The sequence below is a fragment of the Lepidochelys kempii genome, chromosome 11 (genome assembly GCF_965140265.1).
Source record: "Lepidochelys kempii isolate rLepKem1 chromosome 11, rLepKem1.hap2, whole genome shotgun sequence".
NCBI lineage: Eukaryota > Metazoa > Chordata > Testudines > Cheloniidae > Lepidochelys > Lepidochelys kempii.
Window position 1 is genome coordinate 6,441,157 of NC_133266.1, and position 24,530 is coordinate 6,465,686.

The 24,530-nt window shown below is 43.8% G+C and overlaps 1 protein-coding gene across 7 annotated transcripts in view; it reads right to left on the reverse strand.

Annotated features, from left to right (window-relative positions):
• CNTNAP5 (contactin associated protein family member 5) overlaps positions 1-24,530 on the reverse strand; it is a 421,643-nt gene that overhangs the window by 225,623 nt on the left and 171,490 nt on the right. For all 7 annotated transcript variants that reach the window (XR_012154186.1, XM_073305030.1, XM_073305029.1 and 4 more), the window contains one exon: positions 6,444-6,591. Coding sequence is in view for 6 of the 7 variants with exons in the window: in XM_073305030.1 (XP_073161131.1) it covers positions 6,444-6,591 (148 nt within the window). In the remaining variant the exon portion in view is untranslated. The remainder of the gene's footprint in view (positions 1-6,443; positions 6,592-24,530) is intronic.

Sequence of the window (24,530 nt, forward strand, 5' to 3'; positions counted from 1 at the left end):
GAAACCCATCTTAAGTAGGTATTCGAGGGCCCAGCAGAAATCTGTTGCCCAGCAGGGACGATTTTTTAAAAAAGGATGACAACCAATCACATTAGGATCCTAGAATGTATTTTAGAGCTTGTGCACATTCGTGGCAGCACGTAGTGCACATGTGGCTGCAGTGAAAGACGGGCTGTATGCATCCTCACTGCAGCGTGTAGTTGCACCCAACAGTGAAAGGCTCCGGCATGGGGGAGGCAGGAGCCTTTCTCCGCGGCCCCCCCGCCAGAGACGCTCTTTGCTGCTGGAGTCTTTCAGTGGGGCAGACAAAAGCTCCAACAGCAGCAACGTACTGCACCGTGAAAAGCAGTCGTGGAGATGTGGGAGGCATTGCTTGAGCACGTACAGCGCCATGTAGGGGACATAACCTAGGATTCAGGCGAGTAAGGCACTTCGCTCACCTAAGTAGTGCTTCCCGGCTACACTGCTATCTATACTTGTGCTAGCTGGGCATGCCTTGTCTGTACGCTAGACTCCGCTGTGTAGACCTACCCTTAAAATGTCGATCAAAAACAAGGGTTAGAATCATAGAATCATAGAATATCAGGGTTGGAAGGGACCCCAGAGGGTCATCTAGTCCAACCCCCTGCTCGAAGCAGGACCAATTCCCAGTTAAATCATCCCAGCCAGGGCTTTGTCAAGCCTGACCTTAAAAACCTCTAAGGAAGGAGATTCTACCACCTCCCTAGGTAACGCATTCCAGTGTTTCACCACCCTCTTAGTGAAAAAGTTTTTCCGAATATCCAATCTAAACCTCCCCCAATAAGTTTTCTTATTGGAGGTAGGGTTGCCTGTTCAGGGTCCACTCGAATAATTTTTAGGACTACAGAATAAAGTTAACACAGGTCTGGTGTTCATCATTTAAAAGCCAGCATTCCCCAGCAGAGCGTTAGTGGATGGGTCTCAGGACAGGGTTAGCAAATGTTGCCATTCAACGTGTTTCAGCCCTAAAGCACTTCAGTAGGACTGATCTGTTGTTTCCAGCACTGGCAGCGTGCTTGATGCTCGAGAAGTCCTAGATGCTCCCACAGCAGTCACTACCGAAAGCCAACGTTTCCCAACAGCTGAGCACAGTGAGCCACTGGCTGGGGCGGGAGGCTTTGACCGTAACAGGACTTGACTCTGAAAGTCATTTAGCAGTGCCGAGCAGAGAACTCGAGGTTGCTCCTCTCCAGTGCAAGCAGGAACATAAGAATGGCCCTACTGGGTTAGACCAAAGGTCCATCTAGCCCAGTATCCTGTCTTCCAACAGCAGCCAATGCCAGGTGCTTCAGAGGGAATGAACGGAACAGGTAATCATCAAGTGATCCATCCCCTGTCGCCCATTTCCAACTTCTGGCAAACAGAGACTAGGGACACCATCCCTGCCCATCCTGGTTAATAGCCATTGATGGACCTATCCTCCATGAATTTATCTAGTTCTTTTTTGAACTCTGTTATGGTCTTGGCCTTAACAACATTCTCTGGCAACGAGTTCCACAGACTGACTGGGTGTTGTGTGAAGAAATGCTTCCATTTGTTTGTTTTAAACCTGCTGTCTATTCATTTCATTTGGTGACTCCCTAGTTCTTGTGTTATGTGAAGAAGTAAATAACACCTCCTTATTTACTTTCTCCACGTCAGTCCTGATTTATAGACCTCTATCATCTCCCCCCTTAGCCTTCTCTTTTTGAAAGCTGAAAAGTCCCAGTCTTATTAATCTCTCCTCATAGGAAAGCTGTTCCATATCCCTAACCATTTTTGTTGCCCTTTTCTGTACCTTTTCCAGTCCCAATATATCTTTTTTGAGATGGGGTGACCAGGTCTGCACACAATATTCAAGATGTGGGCATACCAGGGATTTATATATACCCTACATGCTGGCACAAGAAAGATTAAACTCTAGACCCAGCTATAGCATTGAAAAAATTGCCTAAAGAGCTGGAAGTCTCAAGCCACTTGTGCACCTGCTCTCTTTCTCTCAAAAATTCAGGGTTAAAAAGGAGCAGATGTGAGCAGAGGATGTCTGAGGAAATGCAAGGCACTCGTGCACTCACCCGCATGCCAATGAGGAGCTTAGCAGCATGCTCCCCTCTTTGGCTGCACAGCAGTCACACAACCATGGGTCCATTAATGCAAGACCAGGTTCCCTGGTATTTCTGGGCCAGCTGATCACTCTTTATCTTCTGTTTATGAGTGGGATCCAAAGCCCACTGAAGTCAACAGGAATTTTTCCACTGACTTAAACAGACTTTGGATCAGACGCTCTGGGCTTGATTCTCATTTATACTGAGAATCCTTTACGCCACTCCGGCAGCGTCAACGGGCCTTAGTGTAGCTGCGAATCAGGCCCTTACAATCACTTTTACATGCCACAGAGGTGTAAAGGCACTTTGGTGAGGGAGAAGTAGCCCCCCAGATGAGCAACACTCTAGACCAGAGGCTCCCAAACTGCGAGGAACATCCCCCAGGGGAAGCGACAAGGTCATCAAGTGGGGGCAGAGAGGAACAGAGGCGCTTCCCAGTCAGCCACACCCTGCAGGCCCCTCCCAGCGACGGCGCTGGGAAGCTTCTGCCATCACCTGACTGGACATTTTGCCCTGGCTTAGGGAGGTGGCTTCGCTAAGTTTGGGGGCCTACTTACTGTTTTGCCCTGGGCAGAGCCATCTTTAGGGTACGGCGAATCAGGGTGACCACTTCAGACCCCGCGCTTTGGGGGGCCCTGAGGGCTGGTGCGATTGGCCGGTGCGGTCGGTCTCGAAAGTGATGGCTTCGTCACTTCCACCCCAGGCCTGCACCCTCCTAGGGACAGCTCTGGCCCTGGTGCCCGGAATTGCTGTCAGCAGGCCTGGGTAAGAGTGAACCAGGGGCACCCCTGCCTCCCCACCTTCCATAGGCACCCTGTACCCCACACTCCGCCTCACACGGGCACCCTATATCTCCCAGACACCCAGAACCTCCCATCCCCCTCTGCTCCCCAAGAAACCACCACCCCCTGCACCCTGCTGCCCCCAGCACTACCTGTTTAGCTGGCTGGGCTATCCATCTCCGGTGGAAACAAGGGGGGGAAGTGGCAGACATCGGAGCTAGGTTATCTTTCAAAGAGTCTCACTCTCCTTCCTTCAGGAGCCAGGTTATGCTTCAGGCCAGCTGGAGCCTTCAGTCAGCCTTTTTTCCTAGCTGGCCCTTTTCCATTCACTCCTTTCACCTGTCAACTTGGAGAGGTTCACAGAAGCCACCTCCTCTGCTGCTTGTGTACAGAGCGCTCAGAGAGAGCTCTTCTGTCTTGGGCCCAGGGGCACATTATACAGTTATCCGACTAGTTGCACTCATTCCCTTTAAATTACCTCCTCACAGGTAGCCTGGGCCCAGACTCCCCTTAAAGGGGCCAGCAACCTCATGCCAGACAGGTAAACTGAGGCAAAGAAGTCAAATGACTTTTCCAACACCACAGGAGGACTGGCGATCAGAAGCAGTACTTTAAAATCAGTGGTTCTGGCTTGTGCTCATGAGTCTAGATCACATATTTATCCTCCTCACCCACACACGACTAGTTTGACTGACTCTGTAAACTGTTATCGATTAAATGTCAGTTAACTTGCATGTCAGACAGGGCACACCAGGGAAAGTCATGGACTGTCCTGCCCTAAGGTAGTTTGTATTTCTTCAGTCGATTCAGAGTGTGTAGTTATCATGGGTGATTGCAAGTTCAAAATATAATTTTTAAGAGGATCTTTGCCTTTATTTATACTGAAAGTTTGATAGCAGGTTATGTGCTTCCTTGTTTTCCTCCCTTCCTTAATCCTCTGCCTCTAACTCTTCCTCCTGGACTGGAGTATTACAGTGCATGTCACAAAGAATTCCCCCTCAGTGACCCCTTATGTGAGAAAATAAACCAGAATATTTTGCACATCCAAGAAAGGGCAGATGAGTGTCCTCTAATTTTGACTATATAGCAGGCCTGCTTTCATACAAGACGAAGGTCAGCATTGTCTTGACACAGAAGGGGAAAACTTTTTTTTTTTTACGCCATTGGAAGATTCATGCCAAGCTGCACAATTCAGCTGAATGAAGAAAAAGTGGATTCAATTTCAAATAATAAAATCATAAGGTGAAATCCTGGCCCTGTTTAGGTCAATGGAAAAATTCCCAGTGGCTTCAACAGGATCAGCATTTAGCAGTCATCCAGAGCTGCCCCCACCTTCCTCAGTGTCCCCTACAGTTTATTGTTAGTACCTTGGGCCACTGATTTTAATAGTGAGGCATCCACACCTTTGTTTGGGAGGCTAGTCCATGGTGTAACCCATCTCACTGCAGACGTCTATACCAAACCTGCAGCCACAACAGAAACTGCACCCCTCCAGGGAGAGGGTGACCTTCCAGCGTGATGTTTGCTTCTCATGCTCCAGTACCACTTGGCGTGGAGTGGGATCTGATTCCTGCTGATGGAGTACTCTTCCTGTTTAAAACAGGAAATCTCTATCTCTCCGCAAACACAAGAACGTAAGAACGGCCATACTAGGTCAGACCACAGGTCCATCACGCCCAGTATCCTGTCCTCTGACACTGGCCAATGGCAGGTGCCCCAAAGGGAATGAACAGACAGGTAATCATCAAGTGATCCATGCCCTGTCACCCAATTCCAGCTTCTGGCAAACAGAGACTAGTGACACCATTCCTGCCCATCCTGGCTAACAGCCATTGATGGACCTATCTTCCATGAATCTATCTAGCTCCCTTTTGAACCCCAAGCACAGTTCCGGACATCCCCTCTCGTGCGACTGACCCTCCCCCTCCACACACGTGCGTGACTTAGGAGTTTGTGGGAGGGGGTTGAGAAAAAAGGTCAGCATGGTGTGCCAGGGTCCCTCCTGAGTCCCTACCCGACCACAATTTGGGTGGCCCTCCATTGTTTGCGGCCCACAAGAGAATCTCCAAACAGAAAACAAACCAACAAAAGGAGTCTTTTCCCTCTCCCCCGCCCCTGGGAGATGGAGAATCAGAGTCAAAAAAAAAGGTGGTCAGTCACTTAGGCAGTCTTTGGGTCAGCCCTTTGGCTTATCTGTCCATTCTAGTGTCCTCCCTCAAAGTTCAGGTCTGCCTCCAGCCCCTCCTTTTGGTCACCGTTTCTTTACACCTGGTCCATACAGGATCAGAGGCAGCAGGGTCTGCAACAGTCTGTCTCCTCATCCGTCTATCCCTGTAGCCATCAGTCTCCAAGACAGAGCAGTCCTCCCTCTCGTCACCATGCTTAAAAAAGGTCAGGTCTTCCCTTTTTAAGCTGCCTCCCTCCAGCCAGGGAAAGTCTTACAGGTGTGTCTGGTTAGTGCTGGCTGAGCCCGTAAGGGCTCGTTAGCCTCCTCTCTACTGGAACGAGGGTGTGTCCCCTCACAGTCACACATTGGTTCTCGTGCCTTCCTATCAGAGGTGCTGATCCAGTGGCTTTACTGGGGCGAGAAGATGGGTGGGGGGAGACACCCAGATTTTCTGAAGCCGGCCCTGATAGTCATCCTAAACTTTCCTTGTCATAACTTCCTCCCACTATGCCTAGTTAGGCCCCAATGTAGCACCTGAAATACTTCCTCCAACCTCAGTATTACAAATATTTGCAGATTATCATGCTGTTCCACCTCCAATCTCACCTTCCCCATCCATGCACGGACATGCTGAGTCATCTCTTAGCCAAGGTACACATCATGGTTCTTATAGATCAAGCCCTTCAGCCCCCTCATTATTTTTGTTGCTATTCTTTTGAACTCCCCTCTGTTTGTTGGGACGTTTTCAGGGCCAGAATTGTACACAGTGGGCCAGATCATCTGCTGGTGTCTATTTAGTTACATTGAAGACAATGGAGCTGGGCCGATTTTCATCATCTGGAGATCTGGCCCAGTAAGTCCCGACACAGTAGAACTGTAAAGATGCAAGTTTGGGGGTCAAATTTTGAAAATGCCTCTACATCTAAAAATGCAAGGGTGCACAGGTTTAGAAAGGTCAAGATGAATTTGTTCAAGCAAAGAGCATAGACAGCTAACTAATAGACTGGACATTCAATGATATGCCATACAAAAATTAGAAAGGTGCCTTTATATAAATGCAAAAAATATTCCAACATACTCTCTAAAATGTCTATGAATTCCTTGATTATATTTCCATTTTACTTTAGTCTCAGACCCTTATCCTTTATACCTATTTAATTCCCTATAAATGCAGGGTATGGGGCAAAGATGATGTTATAAGGTATCAGTGGATGGGAGCTCAGCCAACAAGTAATGCTCATCGGTCATGAAAGCTACAACTCCAGTCAGATATTATGGTTGTGCATGTTCAGATTAGATGAAAAGATATACTCGGACCTGGTACATTCCCTGGGGCTTCCTGGAACATTAACAATGTTGTGTGATGACATTTGCGTTAAAGGCACTTACTGTATGAGCAACCATAGACCTCAACTCTCAGGCCTATTCTTCCACTGGGATTCCATTTCAGAGGGACAAAGCGCAGGAAGCGGGTTTTCACGGAGTGCAGAAGTTTGTGATGTACGACACTGTCAGCATTAGTGTTCCCTGTGAAGACCTGCAAGGAAAGGAAGCTCCGGTGAGACTTTTAACAGTCAGTTAGTTGTGATCAATGAAAAAATAAAAACAAACTCAAACTCAACAAAAAAATAAAACTTTCGATGGACTGAGGAAAGACTGCAGGATCTCAAAGACCAGGTTTGACTGAGATAAGCATCCAAGCTTCGGGAACCTAACTGAAGCATCTTGAAACTATCTACTGCTGAAATGCAGCTACCCTTATGGTGGAATACAGCACCCATTTAAAGATGCACAGCAGCTCTACAAAAAACAATATGCTACAGTTTTGACAAAACATTTTTTTTTGGTTGAAAAATTCCATTTCATCAGACTTAGGAGCAGGGACTGTCTTTTGGTTCTGTGTTTGTACAGCACCTAGCACACTGGCTCCTGGTCACTACCATAGACGCTGACAAAAAATGAGTGGGTGCTTAGCACCCACTGGCAGCCAGCTCCTCCCTTCCCCACCAGCGACCCCAACGATCAACTCCTCACCCTCCATCCCAGCACCTCCCACGATTAGCTGTTTCGTGGCATGCAGGAGGCACTGGGAGGGAGAGGGAAGGAGCAGGAATGGGGTGTTCTCAGAGGAGGGGGTGGAACTGGACAGGAAGAGGTGAGGTGGGGTGGGGGTGGAGCCTGGGGCCGAGCAGGGGCAGGGATGGGGGTGGGGGCAGAGCGGGACGCTGAGCACCTCTGGGCCTGGAGGAAGCCAGCACCTATGGTCACTACAGTAACGCAAATAAGAATGTTTCTCAGAACTCACAACTACCCAGGTGATCAGGGCATTCTCCAGGGCTGTGAGAAACCCAGGGTCAAATCCCTCCTCTGAATCAGGCATATTCAGAGAGTCCTAACCACCCAAGTGAGTGTCCTAACCACCAGGCTATTGGCTAGTCTGTAGTGGGGTGTCTTTCTGTTTGCTTCTCCTCTCCGGAAAGGTCTCATTTTCATCCCACTTCACAACATATTTCAAAACCTCCAAATATTTTCATAACACTCAAGTTTTCTGGCCAGCGCTAATACTTATTTAACTATTCTGAGAATGAACTGTGTGAGAGAACTATGTTTTGAGAATGAACAGGCTGTCTCTTTAAATGCACTTAAAAAAATCTCAGTGGGTTGCCTGGATAGATAGGAGAATCTGAACCCTATTCAACCCTGGTGTAAATGAGCCCATCTACGCTGATGTGAATGGAGTTGAACCCACGTAATTTGATGCATTCATTCCTTTGAACATAAAGGCTGAATTTGGCCCTCTGAGTGCAAAGGTGTTGAATGGACTAGAGACATTACTAAAATAACATTGGGCCAGATGTTGGGCTGGGGTAAATTGGAATAGCTCTATTAAAGTCAACAGAGCTATGCTGATTTACATCAGCTGAAGATCTGGTACACTGCCTCTTAAATTAGTCTTTGGCAAAATTGCTGTAACACTCAAACTGAACGTCTTAGCTATGTCTGCGTGTGGAAAGACAGAAGAAAGTTCAATTAGAAGACATGTCAGCTCATCCAAGCTGATGCATTAAAAAGACATCAGGCTCAGGATTTGGTCTCCGTATCACTTGACACACATGCAGGGCAGCAAACAGCAACTTATTTACAGATCTACAGAAGCAGGCTCCTGTAATGATGCCGATGATTATCTGCTCTCTCACTTTATTAGGCAGGTAATGGGGTGGGTTTGAACTGTGAACAGAAGGAGAAGCGCTGGCATAGTCCAGGCAGACTTGAGGTTAACTATCTTCCAGAGGAGCTATTTTAGGATGTAGCTTCTTCTGTTTTTCCTGCCAAAGGCCAACTGATGAACCAAGCTGAAAACGAGATTATGAATGTGCAGTGTCCCACAACACAGATGTTTGCAATTTACATTATTACAGCCTTGAACTAAGGAAGCACAGGTGCAGAAGCACTTGCTACCTTGCAGATTTTGCCTGTGTCATCTCTGTGATCTGCCATTACACCCAAGCAAATGGAGACAGGGAACAACTAACAAGAAGAAACTTGATTCAAAATACCAAGTAGCTCCTCCAAGGGATCTAAATGAATGAAAAAGTGATCAAATCAAAGTTGTACATGTCAAAATGACACTCCCATAAAAAAACAACACCTTTCTTCCTTATAAACAATCCTATTAGTGTGGGAAAGCTCGTGTGTGAGCTATAAGAAGTGACAACCATCACACAGAACAGACCGGGATCTGAATATCTCATGGGGGACTTCTGAAACATTCTGTTGAACATGGATTTCAAGCAAAGTGTGAACTGCCTGTTCACATATGACGAAGCTGGAGCACAGGGAGTAAAACGCTGGTCGTCTTGTCAGATTTTCTAGCTTGAAAGAGGCTTTGATTATGGAGTACCTATACCAGTCCTAGGGATATAAATGAACTTCAGATGTCTGCAAGTTTCAGTGAATTAGACTTTACTTGAATGGGGTTGTTCAGTTTTGGGAGCTGAACGGTGGTGTTAGGGTTTTAGAGGTCAATGACTAAAATCAAGCCCCGCACTAGGAATCTGTCACCTCTACCTAGATCAGTGGTGGGCAACCGGCGGCCCAGCAGGGTAATCCACTGGCAGGCCGCAAGACAGTTTGTTTACAATGGCAGCGGCCGCGGTTCCCCGTTCCTGGCCAATGGGAGCTGTGGGAAGTGGCGCAGGCCAAAAGGATGTGCTGGCTACTGCTTCCTGCAGCTCCCACTGACTGGGAATGGTGAACCAATGTAAACAAACTGTCTGGCGGCCTGCCAACATATTACCCTGACAGGCCGCATGAGGCCCGCAGGCCACAGGTTGTCCACCACTGACCTATATCCATCCACAAAACACCACGTAATAGACTGAAAGGTTCCATGATGTGAAAAGCACTGTATAATCCTGGTAAGACTGCACTGAATCTAAGCAATCCTTCCATTCAATGTGATGCCATAGTATTTCCATGGAATCGTCAAAATTGCATCAATGCCTTCTCCTGGCACGATGGATCTGAACAGTTCTCTGCAGCCACTATGATCTATCATGACAATGAATATGAACCCTTTAGTCTCACTGGAAAGAAAACACCACAACAGTTTTAGGAGTTTCATTGGTATTGGTATCATCTAAACCTCTCTATTTTCCAACAAGGAGATGGAGGACACTTTCAGATAAGGGAAATTTCCCTGTAGAAGAGGTGGACAGTAAGGGGAAGGAAATGCACTGAGATGTGTGACTGAACAGCACTTGGTAATGAACCCCAGGTCCCCTTGCTAAGAATTACATGTGTTATTTATTGAGAGTGCAGATTGTGCTTCAGCAATACAGCGTCTTAGTGACTTCTCTTCCCCACATTACTGAGAACTTACCAATTCTGTGCATAAGCACAGATATGAAGCAGTCAAGGAGAAGGAGGATAGAGTAATGCAGTGCACTCCACCCTAACCCCTCATTGTATTGCATAATCTGCTCAAGGGGGAAGGACACGTGCATCGGATATGCTCCATGACATGCGTAATCTGTCTCGTTAGCTGCATTGCAAATAAAGGCATAAATGCTGATAACACTGTAAATAGCCTTAGGTAGATTGCCCCTCCCCCCCAAAATTAATTTTTCATCTGGAAAATCCAAATGAAATATTTTATTTTGCTAATTGGACCCAAATTGGAATATTTCATTTTATTGGACTGACCACAAATGTTCAATTTTGAATCAGCAAACAAGATATTAAACTGTATTTCCTTTTTAAGCACATTGTCTTAGTGGGAGAATGAGGGCATTAGGCTTTCTGGCTGGACTGTATCTCCCATAATACACCTGGCCCATAAGAGACATACAACTCCCATAATGCAAGACAAATGTTGCTTAATGTTGATCTGGTTCAAAATGAAGCATTTCATGTCAATTTAACAAAATGAAACAAGTGAGGTAAATAGAACCCATGAGGTAAATAGAAAGGAGCATAAACACTGCCAAATTAAATGTAAAAATTTAATCAGAAAAGTCAAAAAGGAGTTTGAAGAACAGCTAGCCAAAATCTCAAAAGGTAATAACAAAATGTTTTTTAAGTATATCAGAAGCAGGAAGCCTGCTAAGCAACCAGTGGGGCCCCTGGACAATCGAGATACAAAAGGAGCACTTAAAGACGATAGAGCCATCGCGGAGAAACTAAATGAATTATTTGCTTCAGTCTTCACAGCTGAGGATGTTAGGGAGCTTCCCAAACCTGAGCAGTCTTTTGTAGGTGATAAATCTGAGGAATTGTCACAGATTGAAGTGTCACTAGAGGAGGTTTTGGAATTAATTGAGAAACTTAACAGGAACAAGTCACCGGGACCACATGGCATTCACCCAAGAGTTCTGAAAGCACTCCAATGTGAAATTGCAGAACTATTAACTACGGTTTTAAGTCAGCTTCTGTACCAAATGACTGGAAGATAGCTAATGTAACGCCAATATTTAAAAAGGGGTCCAGAGGTGATCCTGGCAATTACAGACCGGTAAGTCTAACGTCAGTACCGGGCAAATTAGTTGAAACAATAGTAAAGAATAAAATTGTCAGAAACATAGAAGAACATAAATTGTTGTGCAAAAGTCATCATGGTTTCTGTAAAGGGAGATCATGTCTTACTAATCTATTGGAGTTCTTTGAGGGGGTCAACAAACATGTGGACAAGGGGGATCCAGTGTACATAGTGTACTTTGATTTCCAGAAAGCCTTTGACAAGGTCCCTCAACAAAGGCTCTTACGTATATTAAGTTGTCATGCAATAAGAGGGAAGATCCTTTAATGGACTGAGAACTGGTTAAAAGACAAGGAACAAAGGGTAGGAATAAATGGTAAATTTTCAGAATGGAGGGGGTAACTAGTGGTGTTCCCCAACGGTCAGTCCTAGGACCAATCCAATTCAAATTATTCATAAATGATCTGGAGAAAAGGTAAAGAGTGAGGTGGCAAAGTTTGCAGAGGCTACTAAACTGCTCAAGATAGTTAAGACCAAAGCAGACTGTGAAGAACTGGAAAAAAGATCTCACAAAACAAAGTCATTGGGCAACAAAATGACAAATGAAATTTAATGTGGATCATGTAAAGTAATGCACATTGGAAAAAATAACCCCAACTATACATACAATATGATGGGGGCTAATTTAGCTACAACTAATCAGGAGAAAGATCTTGGAATCCTCGTGGATAGTTCTCTGAAGATGTCCATGCAGTGTGCAGTGTCAGTCAAAAAAGCGAACGGGATGTTAGGAATCATTAAAAAAGGGATAGAGAATAAGATGGAGAATATCTTATTGCCCTTATATAAATCCATGGTACGCCCACATCTTGAATACTGCATTCAGATGTGGTCCCCTCATCTCAAAAAAGATATACTGGCATTAGAAAAGGTTCAGAGAAGGGCAACTAAAATAATTAGGGGGTTGGAACAGGTCCCATATGAGAAGAGATTAAAGAGGCTAGGACTTTTCAGCTTGGAAAAGAGGAGACTAAGGGGGCATATGATAGAGGTACATAAAATCATGAGTGGTGTGGAGAAAGTGAATAAGGAAAAGTTATTTACTTGTTCCCATAATATAAGAACTAGTGGCCACCAAATGAAATTAATGGGTAGCAGGTTTAAAACAAATAAAAAGAAGTTCTTCATCACTCAGCACACAGTCAACCTGTGGAACTCCTTGCCTGAGGAGGTTGTGAAGGCTAGGACTATAACAGGGGTTAAAAGAGAACTGGATAAATTCATGGAGATTAAGTCCATTAATGGCTATTAACCAGGATCGGTAAGGAATGGTGTCCCTAGCCTCTGTTTGTCAGAGGGTGGAGATGGATGGCAGGAAAGAGATCACTTGATCATTACCTCTTAGTTTCAATCCCTCTGGGGCACCTGGCATTGGCCACTGTCGGTAGACAGGATACTGGGCTGGATGGACCTTTGGTCTGACCCAGTATGGCCGTTCTTATGTTCTTAAAACATTTTGATTACAGGAATGTCAAAATGAAACATTCTGACAATTCCAAATAAGATTTTTTCCAAAATTTCTTTTCCATTTAAAATTTAGAAATTTCAATTTGTCGTCTCATTTCCTATGTTGAAATGTCAGTTTTGTCTATGGGATGGAAATTCCAAAGATCACTTAATAGTCATGGTTATTTTTCACTGGGTGCTGCCAGTTTGGTCACTGGGTGTAAAACTTAGAGACAGACACGTGTCTAAAGATACTCAAAGTGAAGTGGCCAGTTAACATCTTTCCAGTCATAGCACAAAAAGCGTTTGTGGGCAGGTTAGTGGGTTACACGTTGTTTTTATAAGCCATTCACTTTGAATTGTCTCTTACCATATGTGTTAATGACTGATGCTAAACAATGTGTTACACCTTGTACTTATCTGTGACACCCTGAGTGCATTCAGGTCTGGGAAAGAAGAGCTCTGTGTAGCTCAACAGCATTTCTCTTCCACCAACGGAAGTTGGTCCAATGTTGTCAAGAAGGCCAACGGTATATTGGGCTGCATTAGTAGGAGCAAGGTCAGCAGATCGAGGGAAGTGATTATTCCCTTCTATTTGGCACTGGTGAGGCCACATCTGGAGCATTGCGTCCAGTTTTGGGCCCCCCACTACAGAAAGGATGTGGACAAACTGGAGAGAGTCCAGCGGAGGGCAACAAAAATTATCAGGGGGCTGGGGCACATGACTTACGAGGAGAGGCTGAGGGAACTGGGGTTATTTAGTCTGCAGAAGAGAAGAGTGAGGGGAGATTTGTTAGCATCCTTCAACTACCTGAAGGCAGGTTCCAAAGAGAATGGAGCTAGGCTCTTCTCAGTGGTGGCAGATGACAGAACAAGGACCAATGGTCTCAAGTTGCAGTGGGGGAGGTCTAGGTTGGATATTAGGAAACACTATTTCACTAGGAGGGTGGCGAAGCACTGGAATGGGTTCCCTAGGGAGGTGATGGGATCTCCATCCTTAGCGGTATTTAAGGCCCAGCTTGACAAAGCCCTGGCTGGGATGATTTAGTTGGGGTTGGTCCTGCTTTGAGCAGGGGGTTGGACTAGATGACTTCCTGACCAACCAGGACCAACAAGGCTTCAACAACACTGGAACCAAAGATAATGGCCAACCAGGAAGAAGACACTCTAATAAGAATGGAAGGAGGATAAAAGGAAAACTTCTAGGAAAGAGTTCTACATTCTACTGCCTTGTCCAAACCACAGTCTACCTAAATTCCTCCTACAACCTCAAACTGATACAGCACTTTAGTTCCTATGCCAAGCTTTTGTGTATTGTCACTATACTTTCAAACAAAAGTTATGGTCGCCCACCCCCCATGGCTGCCTTTCATGGATAGGTGAAATGATCCCCATGGATAGTTTTAAGTATCAGTTAAGTCTGGAGAACACTTTGGGGTGAAGGATGTTATAAAATGTTATAATTGTTGTTAGTAACAATAATACTGGGAGAAACTTACTGCAAAACTAAAGCTGTAAAATAGAGGAACAGCCAAAAGTCAGCAACTAATTCGTTTCTTCTTGTCATCCCACTCTTTATCGTCAAAAAACTATAACAATTATATATAACTTCATCACATCAAAAAAGAAATATTTCCCTAAAACCTTGACAAGATTAACATTAGCCAATAGACTGCAACAGCTCTTTCCATTGCTATTGCCAACATTAATCATACACTTCAGGCTGTACTTTTGCATAAATCTCATGGAGGCTTGCATGCTTTCTATTCAATTAGTGGGATTAACAATGCAGTGAATGTGTTTATGTCTAGCACTGTTGGGCAATGCTTGGAACCCTCCTCATATTTAGCTTTATCAAACTGAGTTTAAATAGCCATCTCTCTGATGATAATTTGCCAGCCTGATCCAGCAACGGGACACCAGAGAGATGTTAGTTATTCCACACAACGGTGACTTCAAATGAATATTTGACTTCAGTATCTTACATTATTTCCCTATTTTATAGTTTAATGGCATTTCTATTTGGAGCTGCAAAATAATGTTGAAAGGGCATGGATAGTTAGATTTGATTTTCCCCAATGTTTTGTAAAATGGTGAAAAAAATCCATTTTCAGTCAATGCAGCTTTGCACATTTTGTTGGGAGCAAGAAAAAGTTCACACTCCAACCTCAGACACAACACCTGTGTATCTCACAAGACTACTATAGGTTTGTCTTATGGCATTGCTTATCTTTTTCAATATCTTTTTACTGAAATTTTATCAGAAGACAGTTAATCTTTATGCATATATATGTTGCTACTTGTGGAAGAAGGGGGGAAGAAGGAAACCTAGGCTGTTTCCAAGTAAGGATCATCCAAATTTTATGAATTTTCAAGTTTTATCAACATTTTGAAATCTGATTATTTTAAAAAAATAGGGGGGAAAAGATTTCTGTGCAAGAGAGTTTTGAGCAACTCTAGTTAGAACATCATTCAAAATGGGAATAGTTCTGCTGCCAATGCATTGAATGGTATGGGCTAGATTCTGAGTTGGTGTAAATTGGTGTAGCTTCACTGAAGTCCATTTACACCAACTGATGATTTAGTCGTATGGTTTTCTAGGCTTTTGTCTTAAGAACATACTGGATAAATCAAAATCTGTGTGTGATTTCACTCAGTCCCTTCCTACAAAAACACTACTGAAAAGCTTTTAACGTCCCATAATTCAGTCAATGTTTCAACAATTGTACTTCCCACATTAACCAAATCGACCTTTTTGATACCAGAGCAGCAGCAAGAAACTATTTTCCCAGACCATGAGATAGCTTAAGAGAACCTACTGTCGTGTCCCAGTGGATATCTGTGCATCTTTTTTCCTAACACATGTTTGATCAATTAGTTCCAATCAAATGTTTATTCCCTGTATTAACCAAAATAAAAAGACTTAAGCGGAAGACCCTGAAAATCAAGCGTACCTAGGGTGACCAGATGACCGGTTTTTGACTGGAAAGTCCGTTTGGAAAGGGGACCTGACGGTGTCCAGTCAGATCCACTGATCGGACACCCGAAGTCCAGTTACTTCAGGCAGAGATGGTGAGGGGAGGAACCAGGTCATCACCCGCACCAGCCCTACTCAAGCAAGGCTGCCTCAAACCTGCATTGGGAAGCTGAAGCTCCCAGCCCCAGATCTGCAGGCAAGTCCCTCACAACCCTGGTGGGCAGGGGGGAAGAGAGGAAGAGCAGCGAGCGATGAGGAGAGGAGGAAGACAAGTGAGCGGTGATGGGGCCTCAGAGGAGGAGGCGGGTAGGGGAGGGGCCTTAGGTGAAGAGACGGGACAGAAGCGGGGCCTCCGGGAAGGACAATGCAGGGTGTGGGAGGATCTGGCACTTCAGCTGGAGTGTCCCGTTTTTAAGTAATACAAACTCGGGACCCCCAACCATATCACTGGAATACATATTAGAGAAGCTGACAGTCAAGTAATGATGCAAAAACCAGAGCGCTAGGCCCTCAGGCTCTCACTGTGGTACACAAATGTCTGCATACAAAAAGGAGGGGCTTCCTCTTTTATTGGTCCATTAGAAAGGCATTCAGCTGCCTGTATTCCAGTGCTTTACATGAAATACAAATGCTCAAAGCCAGGTGCAAATTCAAGTCATCCTGCTATTGTTAATGAATGCTTTCCTCTACTCCCATGGTGAGGCAATCCTTTTAAGCGGAGGCAAACGTATGGCCATCAGACTGTAAATACTAAATCAGATTTTTTTTTGTTCCAATCTGAACATCTATATCAGGAAATGGGAATAGGATAGGAGCCACCAGGTGAGTGGGGGAGTAAAGGACTTTTAGTTTCAAAACAATCTTGATAGTTGTGTGTTGGGGGAGCCAGGAAATCAGTAGGTTATTACTCGCTGTAACAGGAGCTCTCGATGAAACAGAGATGTCTGTACATATGTAACTAATTAGTTAACTGAGAAAGGTGCCTGTAGATGGTGCTCAATAATATCCATCACTGTTCCTGGGCTTTGTAGGACCAGTACAACCTCTTGCAGAGCATTTCAACTGGCTGCTTTGCACACAGCACTTTATATCAGTGCTTAACACTTGCTACTTGAAATATATGTCTAATCTTAAAGCACTGCTTAAATTCTGGCCTGGTGCTGTTGGCCCATTGGCTAATCTGCCTCTGACTGGGAGTATGGTAAAGACAACATCACCCATCATAGATAAGGCCAAAAGGGACCACGGTGATGATCTAGTCTGACCTCCTGTGCAACACAGGACACAGCACTTCCCTGAATTAATTCCTATTTGAACTGCAGCAGATCTGTTCAATAAACATCCAGTCTTGATTTAAAAATGGACAGTGATGGGGAATTCACCACAATCTTGTGTAAGTTGTTCCAGTGGTTAATTACCCTCACTGTTAAAAATGTGCCTTATTTCCAGCCTAACTTTGTCTAGCTTCAAACTTCTAGCCAGTGGATCTTATTATCTTGGTATGGTCAGGCAGCCCAAGACTTATATTAATAAATACTTTTAAAGTACCTTAGGCGAAAGGCATGATGCTAGTGAAAAGTACTGTTATATTTTCAAGTACCATGCCAGTCACTTTAATTAAGCTTTTCTTTACACTGTCTAGCTGGAGAATTTCCTTCCCCTGAGTATTTTCTTACCTTGGAGATTTATTTTAATCTCTCATTTCGTCCTTCAATTTCATAAAGTAAAATTTTACCTTAAGTCACAACAAAGCAAAGATTTAAAAACCAGGAACCTCACGAGAACCTTATATGCTGGTTATCAATACTTTCCATTGAAACACAGGAAATGAGCTGAAGGGTGGGGTGGGAATTAATAGCTCCTTAACAAGCCCTTCTCCTGAGATGAGACATCTAGCTCAGAGAACTCTTTCATTCATTACTCTCATAAGCGTCGGTGAGAGAAGGGACCCGTGAAGTGGGCCAGCAAACGACATCTGATTTAGAGTGAAAAAAATCAGACACACACAACATTTTCAGAACATGTCAGGATGAAGTAATTGCTTTCAGGAATGAATCTGAAAACGATCTGAGTAGGTACACTTCAGAGAGTCACAAAGAGGAGAAGAAAAGGAACTTTGTTAGATAATCTGACCAGCGAAGAGGAAAAGTAATTTATTATAGGATATCCTTTCAAGGATTCTGCAATTACATTGGGCTTTATGTTAAACAAAAGGGTTATTTTATACCTTCCATGTTAGATCTCTGAAGAAGTTCAGTTCATCTAATATCAGTCAATACATGGGTATTAAAATACACTTGAATTCATCAGCTAGCAATAAATGGTATTAACATACACTGAAGAACATCTGGTATCAATACAATGATTGATGTACACTCAAAAATCACAGGTATCAGTACAATAGTATTAATATACACTTGAAAGCAACTGGCATCAACACAGAAACATATAATTAAGGAGGTGTTTCTTTACAGTGTAGCTAAACAAACAGATGACACACTACTGAAAACAATATGCAGCATGAATGCAAATTCTCAGAACCCCACTACAGACGGTTCTTGAGAACGTTCCCAGAAGGCTTTGCTTCTGTCTGTCTAGATACTCGCACGGCCTGCATTACTGAAGTATCTGGGAACCTCTAAATCAATAACCTGTTTATTCTGATACTACCCCTACCATTACTCACATTTTACACCTGAGAAACAGAGACACCCCGACACAAACTAATAAAATACAGATAATGCACATATCTGTGATGATTACGTCGTGTCCTAGGAGTTTACTGACCTGCAAAGCTGGTTGAAAAAACCTTTTACCCCCATAAAAAAATATGAAAAACATTCTTTTTTGATTTTTTGTGGGAAATTTCAAACTAAAACATTTCATTTAAATTTGCAATGAAAATTTCATTTAAATTTGTTTTTTGAAAACTGAACATGCAATTCAAAATGGAAAATTTGCCTTTCATTTCAAAGTTTCCCACTATAAAACATATTTTTTCATGCAGTGAAAAAGATACCTTTTATGACAAAGCCCATCTTTTGGGCAGGAAAATGTTTCACTCAAAACAATTTCAACCAGATATAGTAGGGAGATGGGACACCCTGCACGCAGCAGTGTTTAAAATCCAGATACACATTTTGAAGTTTGAGCCCAGCTGCACTACAATCCTTTGTAGCCGACTTTCAAGAATAAATAGGCCAGGAAGAAATTTAGGCTGGAAATCAGAAGAAGGTTTCTAATCATCAGAGGAGTGAGATTCTGGGACAGCCTCCCAGTAAGAGTTTCAGGGACAAGAAACCTAATAGACTTCAAGATGGAGTTTGATAAGTTTACTAAAAGGATTGTATGACTGTCAGGAACAGGTACGTGGGCAGCCTGACCTAATGGTTAGAGGCAGGAACCAGGTGTCAGAGCCACAGGTCAGAGCCAGAGTTAGAAGCCGACAAGGGAGCAGGACACAAATATGGCTGGGAACAAAGCAGGCACAGGAGAGATTGCAGCTGCAGGCATAAAAGTGTTGAGCAACTGGCAATCTGCTGCTGAGCTTAAAGGCAGACCTGTTGGCTCCTTTCAGCCAATCGGGTGAGCTGGCCAATCAGGCGATTCTGCGACAGCCCAGCTGGGCTCATTAACTGGCTAGCCCCAGGCTCAGCAGAGGGAATGACAGCTCCTGGTTCCTGACAATGGCATGGTTTCCTGTGACAGGAAGGGACTGGATGCAAGGACCCAGGAGCTCTGTTCCAGTCCTGTGTTTCTTTCCAAATCTTATCAACCTTATTCATTACTTGTATCACCTTGGAATGGACAGGACACACTTCTACATATAGCGGCTCCCCTCAGTGACAGACCACTCAGACCAATTCCCCTTAAAATCTCAGGATTTTGCCAGAACTTCTGCTATATCCATGGTGAGCATTAAACAGCCTGATGTAGAAATAACTGAGCAGAAGAGAAGAGGCTATATTCATTTTTTTTTAAAGAGCTGCTACAAAAATCTTACTGTTTGACTCGTTCTTAGGGCTTTATTATGCACCCCAAACTTCCTGCAAACCGTGAAACCGACTCCTCTATTGCATGTCTCTCTAGATTATTTATCTTGCTGCCACAGCTTAGACAGAATGAAATTTGTTTAACTGTATCTCAACCGTGAAGATCATTTATTTATTCTCCAAAACCTGTGTGCTTCACAACAGTAATGAGAGAAAAAAAAAAAGACAACTCATTCTGAGTGGCTCTCACAGATTTACTGTTCAGGCAACATCATGCTCCTTGTTCTTGGTGCATGTTCAAAATGTTGTTTACAGGCCCAAATCTGGGCAGATGGGGACAAATAGCCAGGAAATGCTATTTCTCAGCTAGTGGCTTTGATTCACTCCCCTGGAAGAAGCCAGAGGGAACCATGAAAGTCCACTTGGAAGGCAGAGTGGCACTGTAAGAGCCATCTGCAACTCCTACTTCTCTAATAAGGGCCCTGGAGCTGACCTAAAGCAGGGAGGGCCAGCGCACGTGGCAGACTTTCAGCTCTGGAGTAGTCTCCAGAGGAACCCTGATTGTAAATTACATCTTCTTCTGCATGGCCAACCTCCAGAGAACATTGACCACAGTATTGCTGCCTTCCCTCCCCAGGCCCAGCTTGTCCATCCCTCCATTCCTTCTCTCACAAGCTGGTCCACTCCTACTTTCTGCATGAAAACCACTCTGCTGGGCTTGGATACAACTGCTCAACTTCACATTCTTCTAAGCCCCCACCCCCAGCGCCGGGTCTAAGTAGTGATGGATTACTGTTCCTAGCTCTGCATTACTCAGGTGTACTCTCAGGTGCACACTCTGTGTCTGCACCCCTTCTTAAGCCATGGGACCCCATAGTCCCTGGAACCAGTGCTGCAGCTACCCCCAAGCCCCATGTTGCTTATACCATTCCCTCCCAGAGTCAGTCTGGATGCTGGAGTGCAAATTTCCTAACGCCCTTCAGGTACAACATGGCAGTAAATCAAGGCACCAGGTTTAGCAAAGGAATTTCTTAACCACAAACAATTTTGCTTTCAAAAAAGCATTAGAGTTACAGATTTTAAGAATACAACAAATGTCTTAACATCATTCCTCTCAGTCTGACCTCAGCACCCACCCTTGGGTTTGGTCCAAAGTCCTTAGTCCAGGGCAGCCCCTCCAGACTTCTGGCAGTGGAACTGTCCCCCTGTGCAGAGGAATTTCCAGGTGCCACCTCCACCCTCCATTGATTTTTGGATAAAGAGTTGTTCAAAGTCAGAGGCCCTGCTGGTAGCAAACCCATTATTCCACTAGGGTAGAGCCATTTAACATTGATGGCCTTTGAGAGCTATGTCCTCGCTTCCTGATGTAGACTCTCCAAGAGGCATCAAGCTTCTACAAGTCTACAAATGGACAATGCTCAAAGCCACACTGAGGTTTACATTCAAATTGGAAGATACAACATGGCATTCACAAAATAAAATGGGATTCATAATTTGACATACACATCTCTCCCGATCTATCATAACTCCCCCTTCCCCACAGACTCAGAAACCCTTAAGTTTCCTTCATACTCTTCAGAATCTCACTCTTGAAGGAAAGAGAGTGGCTCTAAAAGGTTGGTAGTGGAACATGCGCCTGCTTATCTAGCTAGGTGGTTATAATGCACTCATAACCTTAGCACCTAGGTAATGGATAGCGCTTTATGAGCAAGATTCCTTTCTCTTCCACACTTCCCCCATTCTGTTTAGTTGACCCTTGCCAAATGTACATTCAGATACAATTGGGTCCTGATCCTGATTGAGGCCTTTGGGTGTAATATCAAAACAAAACAGTAATAATACCAAAAAAAGTTATAGGCCTCACCCCGCTTCCCTTCCTCACTCCTGGGGATAGTCTCCTGATAGTCAGCTTCAGTTCTCCTTTCATCAGTTTCTCCTTATGTCTCCCAGTGGTAACCCACATTAATCTTGGCTTTATTCTCTGCTTGGTGTGCAGCCATGGGTTACTTTAATATGAATGAGAGCTATCTGTAGCCACTAAGAAGAAACTAGACCCCACACATTTTAAACAGACATATGCTTATTTCATTTCTCCTTAGTCCCTTTCAGATACTTAAGAAAAACAAAATTTATTTGGAAGATTGTGCAGATTCTAGTACTACACAGGAAAAGCAATAAGGCTGGTTTAATAGCAATAAGTCTGTACTTTGCCCAAAACCACCTAAACCATAGCAAAAGTCAATCACAACTTCTTCCAACTTGTTGAGACATTGCATAGGGCAAATGTCAAGCCAACTTTTAGGGAGTAAGTCATAAATGTGGATCAAAGATCCACAATTCATGTTTCCTTCCATTCAGGTTTGCAACTAGAAGCATCTGGAATTTTAAACTGGACATGAAGACAAAGAAAAGAAAGAGACATATGCTGAAAAAAAAAAAGAAACATACATTAGGTACATCCCCTTGATCAAACAAACCAGATGCATATTACCTCTAGCAAGGACTATCATTTCCCATGTATAACAGCTTTGAGCATCAATTTGATGTTGCAATTTCACAATGCCCCTAAAACTCTATCTCCCAGTGGGCAATTCTTGGCTGTTAAATCAATATGTTGTGCTCTTTTTATATAGTAGTCTTAGAACTTCAAAGATTGCACTTGACTTTCTGCAGGGAAAGTGTGTTTTCAACGGGATGCTCTTTTATATTAGAATTCCATTCAGCTAATCTAAAAGCAAACTTTAAAGTGCACCTAAAACTTCAAAATGTACCCTCCATTAAGGGTACCTTTCAAATCTCTCCACTGCATGCAATCAACAAGCTCACATAATTCCAGGTGGCTTTTCAAGACTCATTCATTCTTCCTCGTTTTTCATAAAATAATATATTCACTTTATGAAGGGTTTCCCACAACTTACTTCCAAGCAATGGACTTGATTCTGCATTCCTCATATATCTAAAACTCCTGTCAACATTCCCAGCAGTTGGGGAATTTCAGGACTGGAGGAGCAGGCTTGTTTACTAATTAATCTCCACTCCACTCAAATGAAATAATTATCATTTGTCCCCACGCAAGCAAGACAGAAACAGATTCAGACGTGAAGTAACTTGTCCAAGGATATATGGCAAGCTAGTGGCAGAGTCAGAATTGGAATTCATGAGTTCCTTGCTCTCAGTCTTCTACTTTAATCATTCTACCTGAACTTTTCCTCGTGCATTATATCAACTTGCATTCCCATAGCTTCCATCTAGTCATCATAGACCAAGAAAAAAAATAACACCTCCTCCCTGGAATAGTTTCTGTAAGGAAATGGCTCTCCAGTCCTGCACAAGAAGGCAGAACAGGGCTGCAGCATGACCTACCTTTTACAGACAAACTGAAAGTATATTACTTCTCAAACACCCACCTGATAGGACAACTGGGTTACTGCAACAGAATGAAGTGAGGTATAAACAAGCTCAGGTTACATTACTTTGACATCCACAATATCTTAAATCACAACAATTTGCCATTAGAATGATTTGATACCTCTATAACTCTCACCCAAGCCAATTAAATCAAAATAGCCTATTTTTAATAGTAAGACTGACAGATGTGTTCACAGAGATCCACAGTGAACTTCGTACAGCAGTTCAGCTTTCCACAAGAGGTAGAAGCTCCAATGGAAGGCACATTTAAAACAAGACTGGACAAATCACTACAAACTGGTACTATGGAGAGCAATTCTACAACATAAGGAACATGGACTAGATGAGATAAGTGGTGCTTTCCATCAATGATTTCTGTGAGAAGTATGATATGTGGCTTCAATGCTCAAACAGAACATCACTAAAAGTTAATATGCAGACACAGCACCAGAAACACACATCACTTTTTATCTGCCTACTCTCAGCAAAGACAAGGTGGATGAGGAAATATTTTTTAGTGGGCCAACTCCTGTTGAGACAAGCTTTCGAGCCACACAGAGCTCTTCCACAAAATAAAAATTTATGGTGGACTTCCCCCCGCCCCACATCTGTTTAATAAATAAGAACATGACATAAGAACGGCCATCCTGGGTTGGACCAAAGGGCCAACTAGCCCAGTTGTCTTCTGACAGTGGCTAATGCCAGGTGCCCCAGAGGGAATGAACAGAACAGGTAATCAACAAGTGATCCATCCCCTGTCGCCCATTCCCAGCTTCTGGCAAACAGAGGTTAGGGACACCATCCCTGCCCATCCTGGCTAATAGCCATTGATGGACCTATCCTCCATGAACTTATCTAGTTCCTTTTTGGAACTCTGTTATAGTCTTGGCCTTCACAACATCTTCTGGCAAAGAGGTTCACAGGTTATGTGAAGAAATGGAATATGTTCTCCAAATATTTAATCAACAAACCCTCGCGATTCTCGGCATTCCCTGTAGGGTTACTTTCAGCACAAAGAAATAGGCTTGATCCTGAGAAATGCTCGTAGCTTCCACTGAAGCCTACAGGTGCTACTGGTTAGACAGCTGGCTTGCTGTGCCCACTAATTTCCATACTGATCAACAGTGGGGTCTCACTGTTTCTTTTGCTCTGTCTCTGTGGACTTGTAAATTAATGCAGATTAAGGTAGGGAGTGAATTTAAAGTGGAATACCTATTCCCGATTAGCTTCTTGTGTGGATGCTCTTAATCTGGAATACAAGTGCCTTATTTGGCATTTGGAGCCTCCACTGACCTGGAGTTTGAAGTAAAGCACTAGGAACTGAAACTGGAAAGTAATGACTTTGAACACAGGAAAATATACACTGCATGGCCCTTGATCCAAAGCCCAGTGAAATTAATTGGAGTCTTTCCATGGGCTTTGGATCAAGGCCACTATCAGTAAAAGTATCCAAGTGACGATGTCCACTATTCTCACCTTCAGTAGCACCTTGCTGCTCAAGCAGTAGTGGTACTCAAGGGACAAGGTACTACTCCAGGTGAGCAAAGTATCAGTCTGTCCCACTGTGAACTGCGTATTCACATTAGTGAGCCATTACCCAAGAATTCCCATAAACT